At 42.9% G+C, this 19242-nt stretch overlaps 1 protein-coding gene across 1 annotated transcript in view; it reads right to left on the bottom strand.

The window, feature by feature from the left end:
* The window catches only part of RasGAP1 (Ras GTPase activating protein 1), a 373291-nt gene that overhangs the window by 31356 nt on the left and 322693 nt on the right, over window positions 1-19242 (bottom strand). The window contains exon 18 of the mRNA XM_068380108.1: window positions 1998-2178. Coding sequence (XP_068236209.1) covers window positions 1998-2178 — 181 coding nt within the window. The remainder of the gene's footprint in view (window positions 1-1997; window positions 2179-19242) is intronic.

A 19242-nucleotide genomic window follows, 5' to 3' on the forward strand; every position in this document is an offset into this window, starting at 1 on the left:
TTTCGTTTCTCAAATTCCTATCAGTTCTAAGCATTACTTTTAACAGAAAATTTTTGCTTATGTTAGTATAGATATAAAAAGTCTAATAGATTTATCCTAGTTTGTGCGATAAATAAAAAAAAAAAATACTTTTTAGTTTATTATATAAAAAATAAAACAGTTAAAACCATACACTTCTTATGTTAAAAGTATGTATATAAAAATAAAATGGTAAAAACTATACATTTCTTGTCGTTAAAAGCATATAGAAAAGATTTAAACTTTAATATTATGAGCAATTGGTTTAAGGAACTGCATTCTTATTGCTTGATTATATTTCTGTACTAGATGAATGATACGCTTGTCGCCATCGCTGTACTTCTTTTTTTTTTGACTGATTCATCCCCGTTTCGTAGCATTTGTAATTTGAATATATGAATATGAACACATGAATTTTCAAAATAAGAGACAATAGGTTGAGGGATATCATCATCATCAACCAATTCATCAAAGGCATCCGCAACCTGATTTAAAGGTAAAAATGCTAAGGCTATAAAACATCTCAATTTAAGACTGAATATGTCATCTTCGTATCATCAGTATTTTCTTTGTTTTTGGTACACGCAGTTTTCCTTATCGACTAATTTGGTTTTTCCCTTTTCCGACTATGCAGTTGCAAGACTTCATTGTGTGAATGATGGGTGAAGCTAGACTAAAAAGTCTGGAATAAAGAAACTAATGAAGTCGTTTTGTTTATATTTTTTTCTTTAAACCAAGGGGATAACCAAACTGATCGTTTAAATAATAAAGTAGTTATGTGGATTATTTAAGTTATTTGTAAACAACTACTGAATAACGAAACTAATTAGTTAGGTATTTAGGTAATATTATACTGTATATAAATAGTTCATAATATGTAATATAGAAATATCATATTTTCCTGATTTAGACATTTTGAAAAATGACCAGCCTGGTACCGAATTGTCCTGCTACCGAATTGTCCTAGTACCGAATTGTCCGGGACCGAACTGTCCAGGACCGAATTGCCCGGGACCGAATTGTCCTAGCACCGTTTTTACATAGGTGCTCAAAATAAACTTGGCCTTTTCTTGGATCCGTCCATGGTTCGTAGGAGTCTGTTCATGAATTTGCCTTTTGATCCAAATGGATAATAAGTGTTACATATTGTAAATTATGCCTCTCTTCCCCAAAAGGGTACAAGTCTTAGATGATGGAGCCTTTTCATTACTAAAGTGAATAATGCGGTCTTAATTAACACCATCAGGTACTGATATTCCTCCTGATAAATGGTGTTGGTGTTCGGAGAAGGGAAGAGAAAACTTTTATCTATTGTTTGGTGTTGGGGTGGCTTACAGATTAGCATACTAGGGTCTAGTCATAATATTTGAAAATAAATCTATTTTTTTTTTCAGCTGTATAATATATGACCAGGTCACAATAAACAATAACCATCATCTCTTCTTTCATATTACGTAGCAATCAAAATTTTTTAGGGTTTTATGCTACATTCTCTGAAAGCAGATATCGTATACAAGTTTTTTTTTTTTTTCTACAGTATTGTACATCTAAGGATAAACCAGGGCTGCTTCTAAGGTCAAGGTAAAAATAATTTTTCATATTTTATGTCTAACTACTGGTACATTTAACTTTTTTATGGCAATGTTTTTAAAGTTATATTTGACACATGTGAAAACTCACTACAAACCTTTTCAAGCTATACATAATTCATTGCAATATACAACCAAACAACACAAACATGACGCTAAATCATTCAATTCTAATGGAACAATGCACAACTACAACACAGTATAACAGTATATCAGTATATATATATATATATATATATATATATATATATATATATATATATATATATATATATATATATATATATATATATATAAATAGAGAGAGAGAGAGAGAGAGAGAGAGAGAGAGAGAGAGAGAGAGAGAGAGAGAGAGAGAGAGAGAGAGAGAGAGAGAGAGATTGTACTTACTTAGATCCATACTTCATTGTGTGTTGTAACCTCAACTCATGGTTCCTGTGTTCTTCCTGAAGAAGGCCTATACTCGTAATTATGGCATTGAGTGATTTGTAGGCAACTGCAGGGTCTAAGGGTACTCCTCCAAATGTAACTTCTTGAGACCCTTCAATGATTAACGCACATTCACAGGCATCTTTTTTTAAGAGATAAACCATATTAATGAGGGATATTTAATCCTCTAGTTATATCATTATAAAAGTAATATACAGTACTTAAGTTTCCGGACCCCAAACCTTGGCAATTAATAATTAAATTCTTCAAATTGATACTTTTATACAGATCCAGATACATGAAATAAAATTGATAATTTGTAATCAATACATTTCAGTTGCTCCGATGTTTCCCCCTCATATCCCTAAACTTATGATGTGAAATGAAAAACTTTACAGTACATATCAAACAACATGTAACAGGAAAATTTACTGCTGACATGTCTCTCTTTATAGATTATTTATGAAAGATCAATTTCAATTTTGTTACTGTTCTTAAAATGTTATTTTATTTGCTCATTACTTCTCTTGTAGTTTGTTTATTTCCTTTATCACTAGGCTATTTTTCCCTGTTGGAGCCCTTGGGCTTATAACATTCTGTTCCCCGAACCAGGATTGTAGCTTAGTTAGTAAAAATAATAATAATAATAATAAGTAATAATAGTAATAATAATAATAATAATAATAATAATAGTAATAATAATATCAATAATGATGTATCTACCTACCAATGATAATAAATAATAAACATATTTTACATATATGATGAGGGTAACTAACAAAATATCTTCATGGCCCTAAAATAACATGTTGAATACTTTGCATTCGACTAGTGTCTGGCATTACTGATTGAAGGGCTTCATAGAACACTTTGCTAGATACCGTTTATTTCCATTTACAGTAATGCCTCACAATACAAAATTAATTGGTTCAATAGTGGCATTCGTATTGTGATTTTTTCGCATTGTGAGTTGCCTTTCACATGTAAATAGCCTAATTTGTTCCAAGCCCTACAAAAACACCATATTAAATTCTTATAAGCCTAAACTTCACTAAACCTAATGAAATACAACTATTTTGATCATTCAATACTAACATAACCATTAATAACCTGTAAATTAAATGTATAAATAGAAGACAGTACAACAATGCAATAATAAATGGAAAATACAGCAACAAAAATGTGGAGCCTTACCTTTGGAGTGAGGGGATGTCCGAGAGTGAAGTGGCAGGGCGCAGAGGAGGATGACAAACAGCAGAAAACAAACACTTACACTTTACAAACCACATTAATAAATAACAAAAACATTAACACTTAATTTTACGAAACACATTAACAAATGGCAGAAAATATTAACACTTAACTTTATGATAAAATAAAATTCCATTTTTGCTTTTGCTTTTTTCTAATTTTGTATTTCTTTTACTTTAGTTTTGTATCTTAAATTTAATAATTTTCTTCATCACTGCCACTTTTATTATTTTTATCACTCTCAGCTTCCTCTTGGCCTAATAGTATCAAAGGCCTCTTTAATAAATAACTATTAAAGGAAGCTTGTTTATACCTGTTTCTTAAAATACTCCTGAAATAACTGAGGCAAAAGTCATTAAACTGCTCAAGAAGACGAACTGTGTAAACTTTTTCTGGGCGTCTCTTTTCAACAACAGCCGCCATTTTCTGGTACAGTAGCAAGCTGGAACCTCTATAATTTCTGCCGTTGTCATTGCGTCATCCTCCTCCTCGCTGCTAGAGAACAGTTCCTGAACAACGTTCACTTGCATGACCTCCAACTCCTTTTGGTCGTCTGTTGTAAGTTCCTCTCGGTGCTCCTCGAGAAGCTCATTAATGTCGTCCTCATCGACTTCCAAATCCATGGACATCCCAAGTCTAATGATGTTGGTAACCTCAGATTGAGCACCAGGTTCAGGATCATTAACTTTTTCGGTATTTGCTTCAGCTGGGCCTGTGTTGAAGCCCTTGAAATGTCATGCGGAGATGGTATCAGGCCACAGCTTCTTCTACGCAGAGTTCAAGGTAAGCCTCAAAACCTCCCGCCAAGCTGTATCTCTGTGTCTGCGGCATATCACAACATCGAAATGTTCCTTCGAAAATTGATGCACGGTGAGGTTTGAGCTGTTAGTGATTTTGAAACATCTCTTGAAGAGATATTTCGTGTAGAGCTCCTTAAAGTTCAAAATCACTTGCTAGTCCATGGGCTGGAGTAGAGAGGTGGTGTTAGGCAGAAGATAGATAACCTTGAGGAACAAATACTCTGCAAGGATATCTTCCTCGAGGGCAGGAGGGTGAGCAGGGGCATTGTCAAGAACTAGCAGGCATTTCATGGGGAGGCACTTCTCTTCCAAATACTTTTTCACAATCGGGCCAAAACAAACATTTACCAACTCGATGAACAATTGTCTTGTTACCCAGGCTTTTCCATTAGCCTTCCACAACACGTAAAGATTTTCCTTAGTGACTTTGTGGGTCTTGAAGGCTTGAGGCGTACCTGAGTGATACACCAGCAGGGGTTTCACCTTGCAATCCCCACCGCCATTTGCACAGAGTGAAAGGGTAAGCCTGTCACTCATAGGCTTATGCCCGGGGAGCCTCTTTGTTCGACGAGGCATTTTTTTTCCAAAAAATGCCTTGGTTGATAATGATGCCATGCCTAAAGGTTGGTGTTTCCCAGGTTTGTGGACCAAAAATTATGTAGTGGTTTACGGACTACGGCCAGTCGTAGCACCCAAACTGCCTAGTGTATGAATGACGATCACACTCCAACATTTCATTACAACGTTATGAGCAGCCACCACAGGACCTACTGAGACTGTGTCTAGACTCTTGTGGGTTATGTCTTGCAGGTAGCGGGAGGTGAACCTTGCTTGACGTTTCCACCTGCCTCCTTGAAGTACTTGCTGAGCAGAAAAATTCTTTCAGAATGCCAGGGAAGTACTTACTTCCCTGACATGATGGGGACGGGGACCTCTACCTGATGGCACAGTGTCTGAGCCAAGTGCCCCTTCTATTACTCTCCTGATCCAAGAGGAGATAAGAGTTCTTTGGGATTCTCCTTCTGGTCTTCCCCATGCTGATGAACAGCTTATTGATCTGGGATTGAGCTCTTCTCGTTTTTATGAGATGTAACCTCAGTGTCCTTATGGGGCATAAAAACAGTTGATCAGGATCGTCTGTTACAGATTGGAGACTCGCAATCCGAAAGGGCCTCAATCTAGGATCCGCTACGGATGGATTTTGAGTCTGCAACAAACTCTGGGATGAAACCAAGTGTTACCTGCCCCCCATCCCCTTGAATGGGCTGTTGTACAAAACTGATTTTGAGCGAAGCGAAAAATTTATTTTTGGGTGAGATAGCCATGTCGTTCTGATGGAAGGTTCCTTAAGGTAGCTTTCTAAGGGATATTTGGCTACAGTGATATTCCCAGAGAATTAAGCATTAGGTTTCAAGAATTCTAACTCATGGTGCAAATATCCTTAAATTTCTTTCAAGGATATCGCATAATCAGGGGACGTATGCTTGATAAGACACACAGCGATCTTCACCCCGAATAGCGTTTTCGCTTCGAGGGGGAAAGTGGCAAATTTAGAAGGGGAGCCGTTATCAAGGTTCCCTTTCCTCTCGTACTACTGAACGGTATCTAGATGGCGCTGTAGTCAACCCAGCACGCTATTCCTTGTAGCGTTGAGCATGGTGCTACAGATATGGTAGTTTCGGGAGGGATCCTGCCAAGGCCTTTTCCATAGAAAAGGAGGGCGGGTCCATCAGGACGACATGGCTATCTCACCCAAAAATAATTTTTCGCTTCACTCAAAATCCGTTTTTTGGGCTCAAGCCATGTTGTCCTGATGGAAGCTTACCAGAGGATTACTAGAAAGTACTGTATCTGTGGATTTTTAAAAGTGCCTTAACCTTGGGACAATTTTTCCTCTTGGCCATCCAGACCATTGAGACATACGGCGTTACCGTTATATGTCATTACTGCAAAGCATAAACCATGTTAGTGCTTCCTGCCCCCTGCAGGGAAGAGTCATACTAGACTTAGGAAAGGAAGTCTCAAGGTTTGCACATAGTATCAGAACAAACATAGCATCCCTACATACAGATCTCTCTCTATGTATTACGTGTTGGAACAATCATTATTACATAATGTTGTATTACTTGTCAGAACAAGAGTATAGCTATACTTTTTGTTCATAATAAAATATATACAGTTTTATTTAAGGGTAAGCAAACTATTATATTTTTTTTGGGTAAGATAGCCATGTCGTCCTGATGGAAGGTTCCTAAGAGTAGCTTCCTACGGGATATTTGACTACAGTGATATTCCCAAAGAATTTACCTTTTGGTCTCAAGAATTCTAACTCCTGGCGCGAATATCCTTGAATTTTCTCTCAAGGATATCGCATAATATCAGGGGACGTATTCTTGACACGCCACACAGCAATCTGCACCCTGAATAACGTTTATGCTTTGAGAGGGGAAAAGTGGCAAAATTAGAAGGGGAGCCGTATCAAGGTTCCCCTAGTTTCCATACTACTATTGAGTATCACAACAGCGCCATATCCAAGATGGCGGACATTCCTAATTCTGTAGCGATTTCGCACAGTGGTGTTCCCTGTTGATTTGACCTTTTTGATCGATTTTCAAAGTTTATTATACAATCTCCAGCTTCTTTCGCATCTGGAAAGTTGAGTATTGATTCTTTACAATGTGTGTACTTTAGCTCCTGTCTCACAGTGAAATTAGAGTAATTTATTGTGCTTAGGAGCTAGGCCTGTTACCAGAGGCGCCATGGGCGCTGTCGTTCGTTAGGCATGTGTCATTTAGTTAGTAGAACGACATTCCCGGTTAAAATAGCATTACAATAATAATTTAATTATGAAAGCTATTTAGGCAATTTATACATGTAAAGATATTTATATGCATAATTTTCCTTTTTCTATGTCGATTGTATATGTCAGAGTTTCGGTGATTTAGGTAACCGAGATCTCGTCTTGCCTAGGTAAGCTAACCTAGGCGATATAGTATACTTTCGACATTTCCCCGGTTACCCTCGTGTATTGGTTTATCAATTCATCGGAGATTGATATCTCCTAGAATTATTATATAACCGATACTCGTCTCTAGTAGAGATTTATGGGTAATCTCTCTTTCCCTCTGAGTGTAGCTTTAGGCTACAACCTTAGTGGGTCATGCCTCGAGTTTTCATTCAGGCATGACTAGCCTAGGGTTTTCTGTCTCGTCCCTTAACCGCAGATGGCAGGTTTTGGGATTCAGTCAGAACCTCAGAGTATTTAGTCTTGTGCCGACAGTCGACCAGCAGGGTGAATAGTCATTCCCCTGCTGGCTAGGCTGCCGACATAGGAGGCTAGCTCTCCCTAGGCCGCACCTGAAGTGGTTGTATGATGCCGCCACCTTCTCCCTGTGGTCTAGTATACTAGTCCTGTGCTCGCAGACCCTAGGCTGAAGAGTAGTTATTCATCTGAGGCCTAGGATGGCGCCGGCACTGGAACTCTGTTTCTCCCTTGTTGAGAGGAGGCGGCACTGCTGCCGTCCCCTTAACTGTGTTGGCAGACCCTAGGTTGGAGAATAGAATTCTATTGCCGCTTAGGATGGCGCCGATACTGAAAGAGAGTTTATTAAGGGTGTGTAGGACCGGCAACCTTGCTGGCGCTTTCCACACTTCATACAGGACCCTTTTCCCTCCCCCTCTGTTCTTTTGTGATGGCCGAGCCATTGTCTTTCTTTGAGTCGTCGTCCTGCAACCTAACAGTTGGATTGCGGGGGCAGGCCAGACTCCTTCTCTGCAGCTGTTGTCCGGCTGCCTGCGGCTATGCAACCTGCTGGCAGCCATGTGTTATACAAACTGTCGCCGGCTATGACGGCTGCTGGCGGCTATGCAAGCTGCTGGTAGCCATGTCACCTGTCGGCAACCATGATGGCTATTGGTGGGAAGTCCCTTCTGTCACCAAGGTTCTTCAGTCCTCCCTTGGACTGCTGGCCACAAGTTCTGTGGCTGGGATATTAGCCTGGCCAGCGGTAGGCCAGCCAGACCGGCACAGATAGGTGCTGACTCAGCCGGCAGTACGCTGACTGTACCAGTGCTGCCGGGTGCTAGCCTGCCAGCTACGTGCCGACTGGACTTTGCCGGCAATGCTACTTGTGGCTGGATGGAAGCCTGAATATTACATTCTCCCCTTCCATTTGAACCTTTCTGGAGAAAGGCAGAAAATTAGACTTTTACAACATTAATTAGTGAATACATACACAGTAATAAGGCAGCCTTCACTCCATGCTGTCTCTCTCTCTCTTTTAGCTAGCATGCTGGCTGTGCTGGCAGGGACTAGCTATGCCGGCTATATGCCGGCTGAATTACAGTATATGTTTATACAGGTAGTCAGTATATTTGCAGTATAGGATATACTGGAGATAGAAAAACTATTGTATATATATACTAGTAGTTATTTTCCAATATATCTTGGGTATCCTTGCCCGGGTGTTTGCTGGGACCAATCCTATAATGAAAGAATAGAATTGCTTCAATATTCTGATTAGAAATCAGTTTTCATATTACACAATAATATTAAATATTTTAAAGGGCTGGTGGTATTACACTTCTAACCATAAAAGGTTAGAACCCTTATCCTTGAGTTTCCCTGATCAGGAAACTCTATGATTTAATATTGTAAGGGAGGTCACAGCAAATGGGCTGGGTAGGATACACAAATATGTCTTTTATATTTCCTAGTCCAGTCGGCGTCAAGCCGGCTGGACCGTGCCTCCAGATGCTTGCACACTGGCTGAACTACATTATCTATAATTATACAGTAGTCAGTATTTTGCAATATAGTATATACTGCGAACAGAAAACTATAGTATGATTATACAGTGGTTAGTTTTTAACATATTTTGGGTACCCTTGTGCGGGCTTCTGGTGGGACCGTTCCTATTTTGAAAGAATAGGATTCCTTCAATAATCTGATTAGAAATCAGTCATCCTTACCCTACAATGTTAAGAATAAAAAGGGGCAGTGACTTGTACACTTCTCTACCCCAAGGGGTTAGAACCCTTTCGTTAGAGTTCCTTGATAGAGGAATCTCCTTATAGTTAATACTGAGGGAAAGTAACAGCATTTGCTTGCAGGGGATACGCAAGTTTGTCTCTCCCACTATTCCTTTCTAGCTTACTATCCTCAGCTATTTTAGTAAAAAGATGACTTTTAAATATTGCTTATCAGTAAGATAATCAATTGTATACTCATTCTGCTTTCCTTTCTTTACAGGAGGAACCCCAGTTGACATGTGTTGCAGTCTTCTGCAATATCAAGAGTAAGTGTTTTTATGGTCATAATACATGCAGGTTCCACGCCCCCAGCAATATTTTTTCCGAATCCTTGCATTATTGGAACCCTCAAGTTTCCAATGTATGTCGGACCTTAATGTCCGAGGGTTTTGAGAATCCCAAGGCGATAGAGTCTAGGGATGCAGCTCGTAACAAACTACGCAACTGGGTGAGAGGCTTCCAGAAAATCTCTCCGGGACCATACCTACCTAATGATAGGATGCGTAACCTACTATTCCCGAAAGCAAGTAAGGAAATAGTGGTGCCCCAGGCACGATTCACACCTCCCTGCGGCCAGAGAGACTTTGGGACGGAGGGCAAGAAGCCCCCACGGGAAGAGGTGGATAATGTTGTGTCGGAATTGCTTCCGTCTGTGCCGGCTCTAGAGCCATTAACATCGACATCTTCACCCTCTACTATTAGACGAAATAGACCAATTATGGGCCCATAAGAAAGGTCTAATAGAAAACTTTCGCAAATAAGACGAAAAGGAGGAAGCGAAATGCAAGATAGAGCTCTGTGAAGCTCCACTTGTCGCTCCCCAAGGGTCATACAAACGACCCAGAGACCAAGACCTTCCGACATGCTCCAAAACCAATCCCTGAAGGTTTGCGGAGCTTATGCCGATTTTAGACGGCAAACTCTACATCTCGGAGAAGATGGGAGCTGTTCCTTTAGACGAAATACAGTTTTGGCCAAACTTTGAAGCTTTCCCTAATTGCATCAATCGACTGAGACATGAACCAACGTCGAGAAAAGAAACGGAACTGAAGGAGGTCATGATTCTCGACCATGATAAGGCACAGGCTATCTTGTCCAGTAGCCTGAGAAAGGCGGGTTACTCGGTGTTGAAAGTATTCACACTAAGTAACAGACACCCTTCCTTTCTTGCTCCTGCTTCAATATCATTCCCCTTTATGTGGAAGGCTTTTAAATCTGTTGCTAAGGCAGTGGAGGCAGGTAGACCATGTCCTGCACTCGAGGAAAGCAAACCTCTGTCACTAGCCTTTCCCAGGCATGAGAAGGATTGAAAGGAAGTCCACTTAACCTTTCCAGTAGGAAGACTAGACGTGGATGTCGGTAGACGACAGTTTAGCGAGAATCTCCCTAAACTATCCGAGTTTCTTTTGGATAAGGAACAAGAGACAAAGGAGAGACTTGAGGCCTCCCTATCTCTACAAAACTGCATAGAGTTGTGTTCAACCCACCAAAGTACCCCAGACATGCTCATGGTCTTGGCCAAAATGCATATGGCCACCTTAGTAAAAGACCTTTATGCCTTTATGAAGGCTAGGAGAGCCTGTAGGGAGTTTGTGTTTGCTGCCGCAACAAACACGAAACCAGGAAGCTATCTTCCAACATCTGGGGTAGAGACCTCTTTTCAAACGAGGTGGTTAGAAAGGTGATTAAGAAGGCCACCACGGAAAACATAGGACTTCTCCACAAGTGGGGCATCTTTTCAAAGAAAGTCCTCCACGGTTGTGGGTCCCCAACCTAAAAGGAAGACGGAAAAGTCTGGAAATATTCCTCGGGATGTTCAACAACATCCTTCAGTTGCAATGACCGCGGTGCCACAGGCAAGCGGTCGAATAGGTAAACCTTCTGATCAGGCGAGGCAAAGAGATGCTTCTGGTAGGAGGGAGGTTCCTTCAGGATCGCTGGACCTTCGATCCTTGGTTCCAAGGCCTAATCAAGATGGGACTAGGATGGGAAATAGACATGCCTCCACCATCATTTCCTCAACTCTTCCTACACTCCAAAAACCTCCTGGAAGAGTATACCTTAGAGCTCTAGAGCATACAGGTGGTAAGGAAAGTATAGTCCATCGAATTCCAGGGAAGGCTGTTTGGTGTTCATGAGGACTCAAGAAATCTCAGAGTCATTCTGGACTTGTCGCCACTCAACAAGTTCAAATAAAACAGCAAGTTCAGAATGTTAATCCTCCTGAACATAAGGACCCTGTTTTAAAAAGGGGTGTTCGCAGTCTTGTCAGACCTGAAAGATGTCTATTGGCAACTTCCAGTCAGTCACCCCCTCCCCTCCTACCTAGGATTCAAGTTACAGAGGATAACGTATGTCCTAGGAAAGATACTTGTCAGACTGAACACAGTCCTAAGTATCTTCACGGGATTAGCAGACACAGTCACGCAAAAACTAAGCCTAGAAATGGTTCAGGCAACAATGTACCTGGATGAAAGGCTGGGGTGGGCAGCACCCGAAGTGACTGGTCTATGATCATCCAAGGAAGTGATCCGGTTCCCGGAACATCGGGGATGCAAGATAAGCTTCAAGACGTCTCGATTCTCTCCAGCTCAAAGGCTTCAATGGTTAAAAAACCATTAAAACCTGTGGTCACACCAACTCTCCTTTTCCTTGGGGATGTAAAATAAGATCGCAGGGTCGGTCAAGAGACTTTGGTAATCAGTCAGGATTCCAAGATGCTAACAGGGAGGAGTTCTGAATTCTCTCCAGTTCGCAATAGTGACATACCCAGTGCTAAGAGCACAGCTGAAAGATGCGTTAAGAGTCTGGAGAAGATACGCATCAAACCCTCGAAGAGATCTAAAAAGACCGATATCGGTCCTTCCTTAATCGCTTCTCTAACGAGAGTCAAAGGCCAAAAGTCCCAAGACCACGTTGGTCCTGTCATGGGTGGGGAAACACTCTCCACTCAGATCAGACCTTCTAAGGCTGATCTGGGACACCGAAGCAATAATGAGACGTCAGAATCGACAATGCTAGAGAATGTCTCATACAGTCTAGGTGACGTTAACCATCCCTTACCTAAAGGGATGGCACCTGTCAGCAGTTCATGTACAATGTGACAGTGGATGCTCTACTCGGGCTCAAGCCGATAGAGTTAGAATGGTCCACAGACGCAGACCTAGTCTTTCCCAGATGGGAACAAGTCCCCGAGCTGCAGATCGACCTCTTCATCACAAGCGTCTTCAAGAAACTACCTCGATATGTAGCCCCATACGAGGATCCTCTAGTGGAGATAACAGACATCATGTCTCTAGTATAGAAGGGATGGACTCAAGAATTCCTGTTCATCCCATCAAATCTCCTGCTGAAGGTCCTCAACATGCTGGGATCCTTCCAGGGAGGAGTGGCTCTGTTGGCTCCCAAGTAGCCCAAGAGGAATCTGTTCCCTTTAGTGAAGGAACTGAAGCTGAGGCTGGCCCTAGTTCTGAACCCAGGACTATCTCAAAAGGTTCAGAAGTTAATTGCCTTTGATTTATCAGAGAGAGCCCGAACCCTTCATTTCATGATTTTCATGCCCTAGCGGTTAGGAAAAGATTTGGGATCTCAGAAGGCAATATAGAATTCTTAGAAGAATACAAGTCTAAGTCAACTAGAAGACAATATGAGTCTTCTTGGAAAAAGTGGGTTGCTTTTGTAAAAGCAAAAGGACCGAAAGAAATTTCAATGAACTTCTGTCTGTCCTCCTTTGTCCATCTTCATAATCAAGGTCTGGCGGCCAACACGATAACTACGTGCAAGTCAGCCTTGACTAGACTTCTTCTATATGCCTTTCAAGTGGATCTGGCGAATGAAATCTTAATAAGATTCCGAAGGCATGTTCAAGGCTTAGGCCTGCAGCACCACCAAAGCCCATCTCATGGTCTTGGGACAAGGTCCTACATTATGCCTCATCTCTGAACAACGAAGATTGTTCCCTTAAGGATCTAACCCAAAAGGTTATTTTTCTGTTCGCTATAGCCTCCGGGGGCTAGAGTTAGTGAAATAGTGGCCCTATCTAGAGATGAGGGCCACATTCAGTTCACAGAAGCGGGAGAACTGAATGTCTTTCCTGATCCAACCTTTCTTGCTAAGAACGAGCTACCCACTAAGAAGTGGGGTCCCTGGAGAATCTGCCCTCTGATGGAAGATCTCTCTCAATGTCCTGTAGAGTGTCAAAAGGTCTATCTTCGTAGAACTTCAGACTTCAGGGGAGGACAGCTCTTTAAAGGAGAAACCTCTGGATCAAACTTATCCCTAAAACAACTGAGGGCGAAGCTCACCTACTTTATTCGCAGAGCAGATCCTGACAGTACTCCCGCAGGTCATGATCCGAGAAAAATTGCTTCATCACTGAACTTTTTTCAGTATGTGGACTTTGAGCGTCTTTGCTCATATACTGGATGGAAATCATCCAGGGTGTTCTACAAACACTATGCTAAGCAGGTCCATGAACTGAAGCATTATATGGTGGCGGCAGGTAGTGTATTAAAACCTGCCGTCTAATTCTGCGACGAACATTTAATTGATTGGGACTGTCAATTAAAGGGAGAAGGGGTCAGCACTTTTTAGTATGACCCCCTTTTGAATGAGTGTTACCATGGTGACACTAACTCTGTTCAAAATCTCAGGTGTGGAATTATACAGATAGCACTAGTGCCGTGTATACGTAGTACACAGTGTTGATGGAATATAACAGGTACAGAAATTATGAAGAGAAAATTTACTAAAAACTTTTCTTCAGTCTGAGAATGGCACTCATCTTTACTTCCCTTTCAAAAAGGAAAAATAATTTCTGTATATGTCGCAAGGTGTCAATACTTTCACATTCTTAATCGATAGTCCCAATCAATTCACTGTTCTTCGCAGCACTAGACAACAGGTTTTAGCACACTACCTGCCGCCAGCACGAATCGCTTAATCTCCTGCACTTGCTTTGTATAAAGCTTGTAGAATACTCTAGATGACTTCCATCCAGTGTATGAGCAAAGACGCTTAAAATCCATGTATTGAAAGAAATTCAGTGATGAAACAATTTTCCTTGGATCATGACTTGCAGGTGTACTGTCAGATTCCGCTCTGCGAATAAAATAGGTGATCTTTGCCCTCAGTTGTTTTAGGGATAGGTTTGATCCTGAAGTTTCTCCTTTAAAGAGCTGTCCTCCTCTGAAGTTCTTCGAAGATAGACCTTTAGACACTCAACTGGACACAGCGAGACATCTTCCTTCAGAGGGCAGATTCTCCAGGGACCCCACCTTTCAGTGGGTAGCTCGTTCTTAGCGAGAAATGTTGGATCAGGAAAAAGATTCAGTTCTCCCCTTTCTGTAAACTGAATATGGCTACAATTTCACTAACTCTAGCCCCTGAGGCTATAGCAAACAGGAAAATGACTTTCTGAGTCAAATCTTTCAGGGAGCAATCCTCATTGCTCACTGTTGAAGCATAGTGTAGGACCTTATCTAGGGACCATGAAATGGGCTTCGGAGGGGCTGCAGGCCTGAATCTAGCACATGCCTTAGGGATCTTGTTAAAGATGTCGTTTGACAAGTCTACTTGAAAGGCATATAGTAAAGGTCTAGTCAGAGCTGATTTACACGTAGTTATCGTATTGGCTGCCAGACCTTGTTCATGAAGGTGGATAAAGAAGGACAAACAGAAGTCCATTGAGATTTCTTTTGGTCCTTTTGCTTTAACGAAAGCAACCCACTTTTTCCAAGACGATTCATATTGTCTTCTGGTTGACTTGGACTTGTATTCTTCTAAGAAGTCTATACTGCCTTTCGAGATCCCAAATCTTTTCTTAACTGCTAAGGAGAGAAAATCATGAGATGAAGGCTTTGGGTTCTCTGTGATGAAGCGAAGACAGTCGACTTCTGGACCTGTTGAGACAATACTGGGTCCGGCAGAGGGACCAGCCTCGGCTTCAGTTCCAATACTAGAGGGAACCAGTTGCTCTTTGGCCACTTGGGAGCCACTAGAGCTGCCGTTCCCCGAAAGTATCTAAGCTTGTTGAGGACCTTCATTAGGAGGTTGGTAGGAGGGAACATGTAGATCCGGTTCCATTTGTTCCAATCGAGGGACATGGCGTACGTCGCTTCCGCTAGAGGGTCCTCGTATGGGGCCACATAACGAGGTAGGTTCTTGTTGTCGCTCGTCGCGAAGAGGTCGATCTGCAGTTTTGGGACTTGACGTAAGATGAAAGAGAATGAGTCTGCGTCTAGGGACCATTCTGACTATCGGCGTGAGCCTGGATAGACCGTCCGCCGTTACATTGCGGAACCCTTGGAGGTGAACAGCTGATAAATGCCATCTCTTCTTTTCTGCCAGGCAGAAGATGGACAACATCACGTGGTTGATTTGGGGTGACCTCGAGCCTTGACGATTCAAACATCTCATTATCACCTCGCTGTCCAGGATCAGTCTTATATGGGCTGATTTGCAAGGGGAGAGTTTCTTCAGTATCAAAAAGACTGCCATGGCCTCCAGAAAGTTGATGTGGAAGGTCTTGAATAGGGAAGACCAAGTCCCTTAAACTTTCCGTTGATGGGAGTGACCTCCCCATCCTTCCTTCGAGGCATCCATATGGATGATGACTGATGGCGGAGGTGGTTGCAAGGGCACGGTCCTCTTCAGCTTCTTGGCCTTGAGAAGTGATCGTAGTAAGGTCGGTATCGGTCTTCTTAGATCTCTTAGAGCGTTTGATGCATATCTTCTCCAGACTCCTGACGCATCTTTTAGCTGTGCTCTTAGCACTGGGTCTGTCACTGATGAGAACTGGAGAGAGACCAGTACTCTTTCCTGTTGGCGTCTTGAGATCCTGTCGGATTTCAGTAGTCTCTTGACAGATCCTGCTATCTCCCTTCTCTTTCCTGGGAGAATGGAGAGACGGCGTGACTTTAAGTTCCAATGGGCTCCGAGCCAATGAAACTCTTGAGCTGGAGAGAGTCGAGACTTCTTGACGTTGATCTTGAATCCCAGATGTTCCAGGAAGTGGATCACTTTGTTGGAAGCTTGCATACATTCCGTCCTGGATGCTGCCAACACCAGCCAATCGTCCAGGTACGCTACTACCTGGACACCTTCTAGGCGTAGTTGTTGAACAACTGCGTCTGCAAGCTTTGTAAAGATCCTTGGAGCTATGTTTAGTCCGAAGGGCATGGCTCTAAAGACGTACTTCTTCTGTAGCTTGAATCCTAGGTAGGAGGAGAGAGGGCGGTTGACTGGAATATGCCAGTAGGCATCTGCCAGGTCTATCGAGACCGTGTACGTCCCTATTAGTAGCAGGGTCCTTGTGTGTTGAAGGGTTAACATCCTGAACTTGTAGTTTTCTATGAACTTGTTGAGTGGCGACAAGTCCAGAATGACACTGAGTTTGTCTGAGTCCTTCTTGGGAGCACAAAACCACCTTCCTTGGAATTTGATGGACTTTTCTCTCCTTATCACCCGCTTTCTCAAAAGTTCTTGGGTGTATTCTTCCAGTACGGGGGTAGAGTGTTGGAAGAACTGAGGGAATGGTGGTGGAACCTCGTTCCAGCTCCATACAAGTCCGTTCTTGATTACGCTGTGGGCCCAAGGATCGAAGGTCCAACGATTCTGAAATTGTTGGAGTCTCCCTCCCACCTGAAGAAACTCATTGCTTCTGGTCTCCGGAGGATTTACCTCCTTTACCGCATGCTCCCTTACCACCCTTACCTCTTGGGGGGTATCTAGAGGAGCCCCGTTTAGACCCTCTACCTTTGGGGCGAAAGGTAGTGGTCTGCCTCTCAAACCCAGGGTTGAACGCTGGTGACTGGGCAACCAGCTGCTGAGGCACCATCTGATATGTCGGTTGGGGCTGAGCCACCATCTGGGGCATCGTGGTCATGGGAGCTGCATGAAGTTGTTGTTGTTGTTGCTGTTGTCTGGAAGGGCGAGAGGGCAACCTAGGTCATTTAGTCTTCCTTTTAGGCTGGGGACCCTCATCCGGGGAAGACTTCCTCTTCTTCGACATGCTCCACTTGTCCACAACTTCTTTGACCACTTCGCTCGGGAAGAGGTCCTTACCCCAGCTATTGGAAGCTATCAGCTTCCTGGGTTCGTGCTTTACTGCTGCCGAGGCAAACACGAACTCCCTGCATGCACGTCTGGCTTTGACAAAGCCATACAGGTCCTTGACCAAAGTAGCCAAATGTGTTTTGGCCATAACTATGTTCATATCTGGGGTTCTACTGTTGCTGGCCGTCATCTCAAGGCAAATTTGTAGAGAGAGATGCAGCCAGTCTTTCCTTGGTCTCTTGCTCCCTACGCAAGAGAAAGTCAGACAACTTAGGGAGATTTTCACTGAACTGACATCCAGTGACATCTGCCTCCAACTTCCCGACTGAGAAGGTAAGGTGGACTTCTTTCCAGCCTTGTTTTTCGTGGGCAGGGCCAAGGATAATGGTCTACACTCCTTGAGTGTAGGGCAAGGTTTGCCTGCCTCTATTGCCTTCATCACTGTCTTAAAACCTTTATCAGTAACGAAGGCTAATGAGGCTGGAGCAAGAAAGGTGGGATGTTTCTTGCTAAGGGCTGACACTTTGGAGTTAGTGAAGCCCTTCTCCTTCAGGCTGCTGGATAGAAGAGCCTGAGCTTTACCGTGGTCAAGTACTATGACCTCCTTAGGTTCTGTCTCCTCCCACGATGTTGGTTCCGTCTTCAGACAGACGAAGCAATCTGGGTAAGACCGGAAGTTTGGCCAGAATTCAACTTCCTCAATAGGGATGGTCCCCAACTTCTCTGAAATGAATATCTTGCCACTGGTCATTGGCATGTATTCTGCATACCTCCAGGGATTCACATCAGAGCAAGTTGGCAGACCTTGAACCTTAAGTCTCTTGCGAGACCCTTGAGAAGCGGAAAGTTGGGCCATCTGCCTTTCTATTTATGCCTCTCTTTCTTCGCCTTGCTTGCGAAGGCTCTCCAACATCGCCATGACACTGGCCATTGCCTGTCTCATGTCATCTACTGGAGGGGCAAAAGATGTAGAGGGTAACGGCTCTTGAGCCGGAACTGACGGAAGGGACTCAGATTCGACGTCATCCTCCTCCTCTTCTTCATGAACCAAGGTGGACTCCTCCTCGGTACCTCCCACTAGGAGGTCCTTTTCGGTATCCTCAGACACCTCCGACATCCTCTCATCTAGGTGGATGTCCTGCATAGCGTTGGAGACGTCCGTGTCTACGGCAATCTGGATGCAAGGGATCTCAGGTCGTGATTGGGATATGACGGCTTCCACACCCGCTTTCAGGAACAGCAAAGTGCGCATCCTTTCGCTGGGAAGGCAGGGTCATGTGGTGTTTTTCTGGAACCCACGAACCGATTTGCGCAGCTTCTCTCGAGCTGCGTCCCTTGACTCCGCTGTCTTGGGGTCATCAAACGCCTCGGTCACCAAGGCCTTGCAAGTCTTGCAGTCCTGGGGGTCCCAGTACCGAAGACATCCCTTAGTAGCTGTGCAGAGGGCATGAGCTCTGCACTCCACGTGGCCACAGAAGTCTTTGCTCATGTTGGAAAAGACAACTTGGCACTTGGGATGGTCCTCCTGTAAAGAGAGGAAAATTAAATGAGTATGCGGTAGTTTATCTCAATCGGTAAACTATATAAATATTATTGTTAATATTATTGCATTATAGCTTAGGATAGGCAAGCTAGAAAAGAACTAGGAAAGACACATACTTGTATTTCCTGTCCAGTCAATTGCTGTGACCTCCCCCAAAATTAAAACCTTGAGTTTTCCTATTCAGGAAACCCAAAGGAAAGGTTCTAACCTCTAGGGGTAGAAAAGTGTAACTTAACACTATCTTTTCCCAAGGTTTTAATAATGCGGGTCAATGGGAACTGATCATCTATCAGTTTATTTAAAGAAATCTTTCTTTCAATATATAATTGGTCTCAACAAAAGAATGTGCAGGGATACACAGAGATGTTGGAAAATAACTACTGTATAATATATACTATAGCATTGTCTGCAGTATGATCTATACTGCAAATATACTGGCTACTGTATAATCATATACTGTACAGCAGTTTTAGCTAGCACTTGGCAGCATCTGCCGGCCAGGCTAGCACCTGGCAACACCGGCCCA

Source organism: Palaemon carinicauda, chromosome 9 (assembly GCF_036898095.1).
Source record: "Palaemon carinicauda isolate YSFRI2023 chromosome 9, ASM3689809v2, whole genome shotgun sequence".
NCBI lineage: Eukaryota > Metazoa > Arthropoda > Malacostraca > Decapoda > Palaemonidae > Palaemon > Palaemon carinicauda.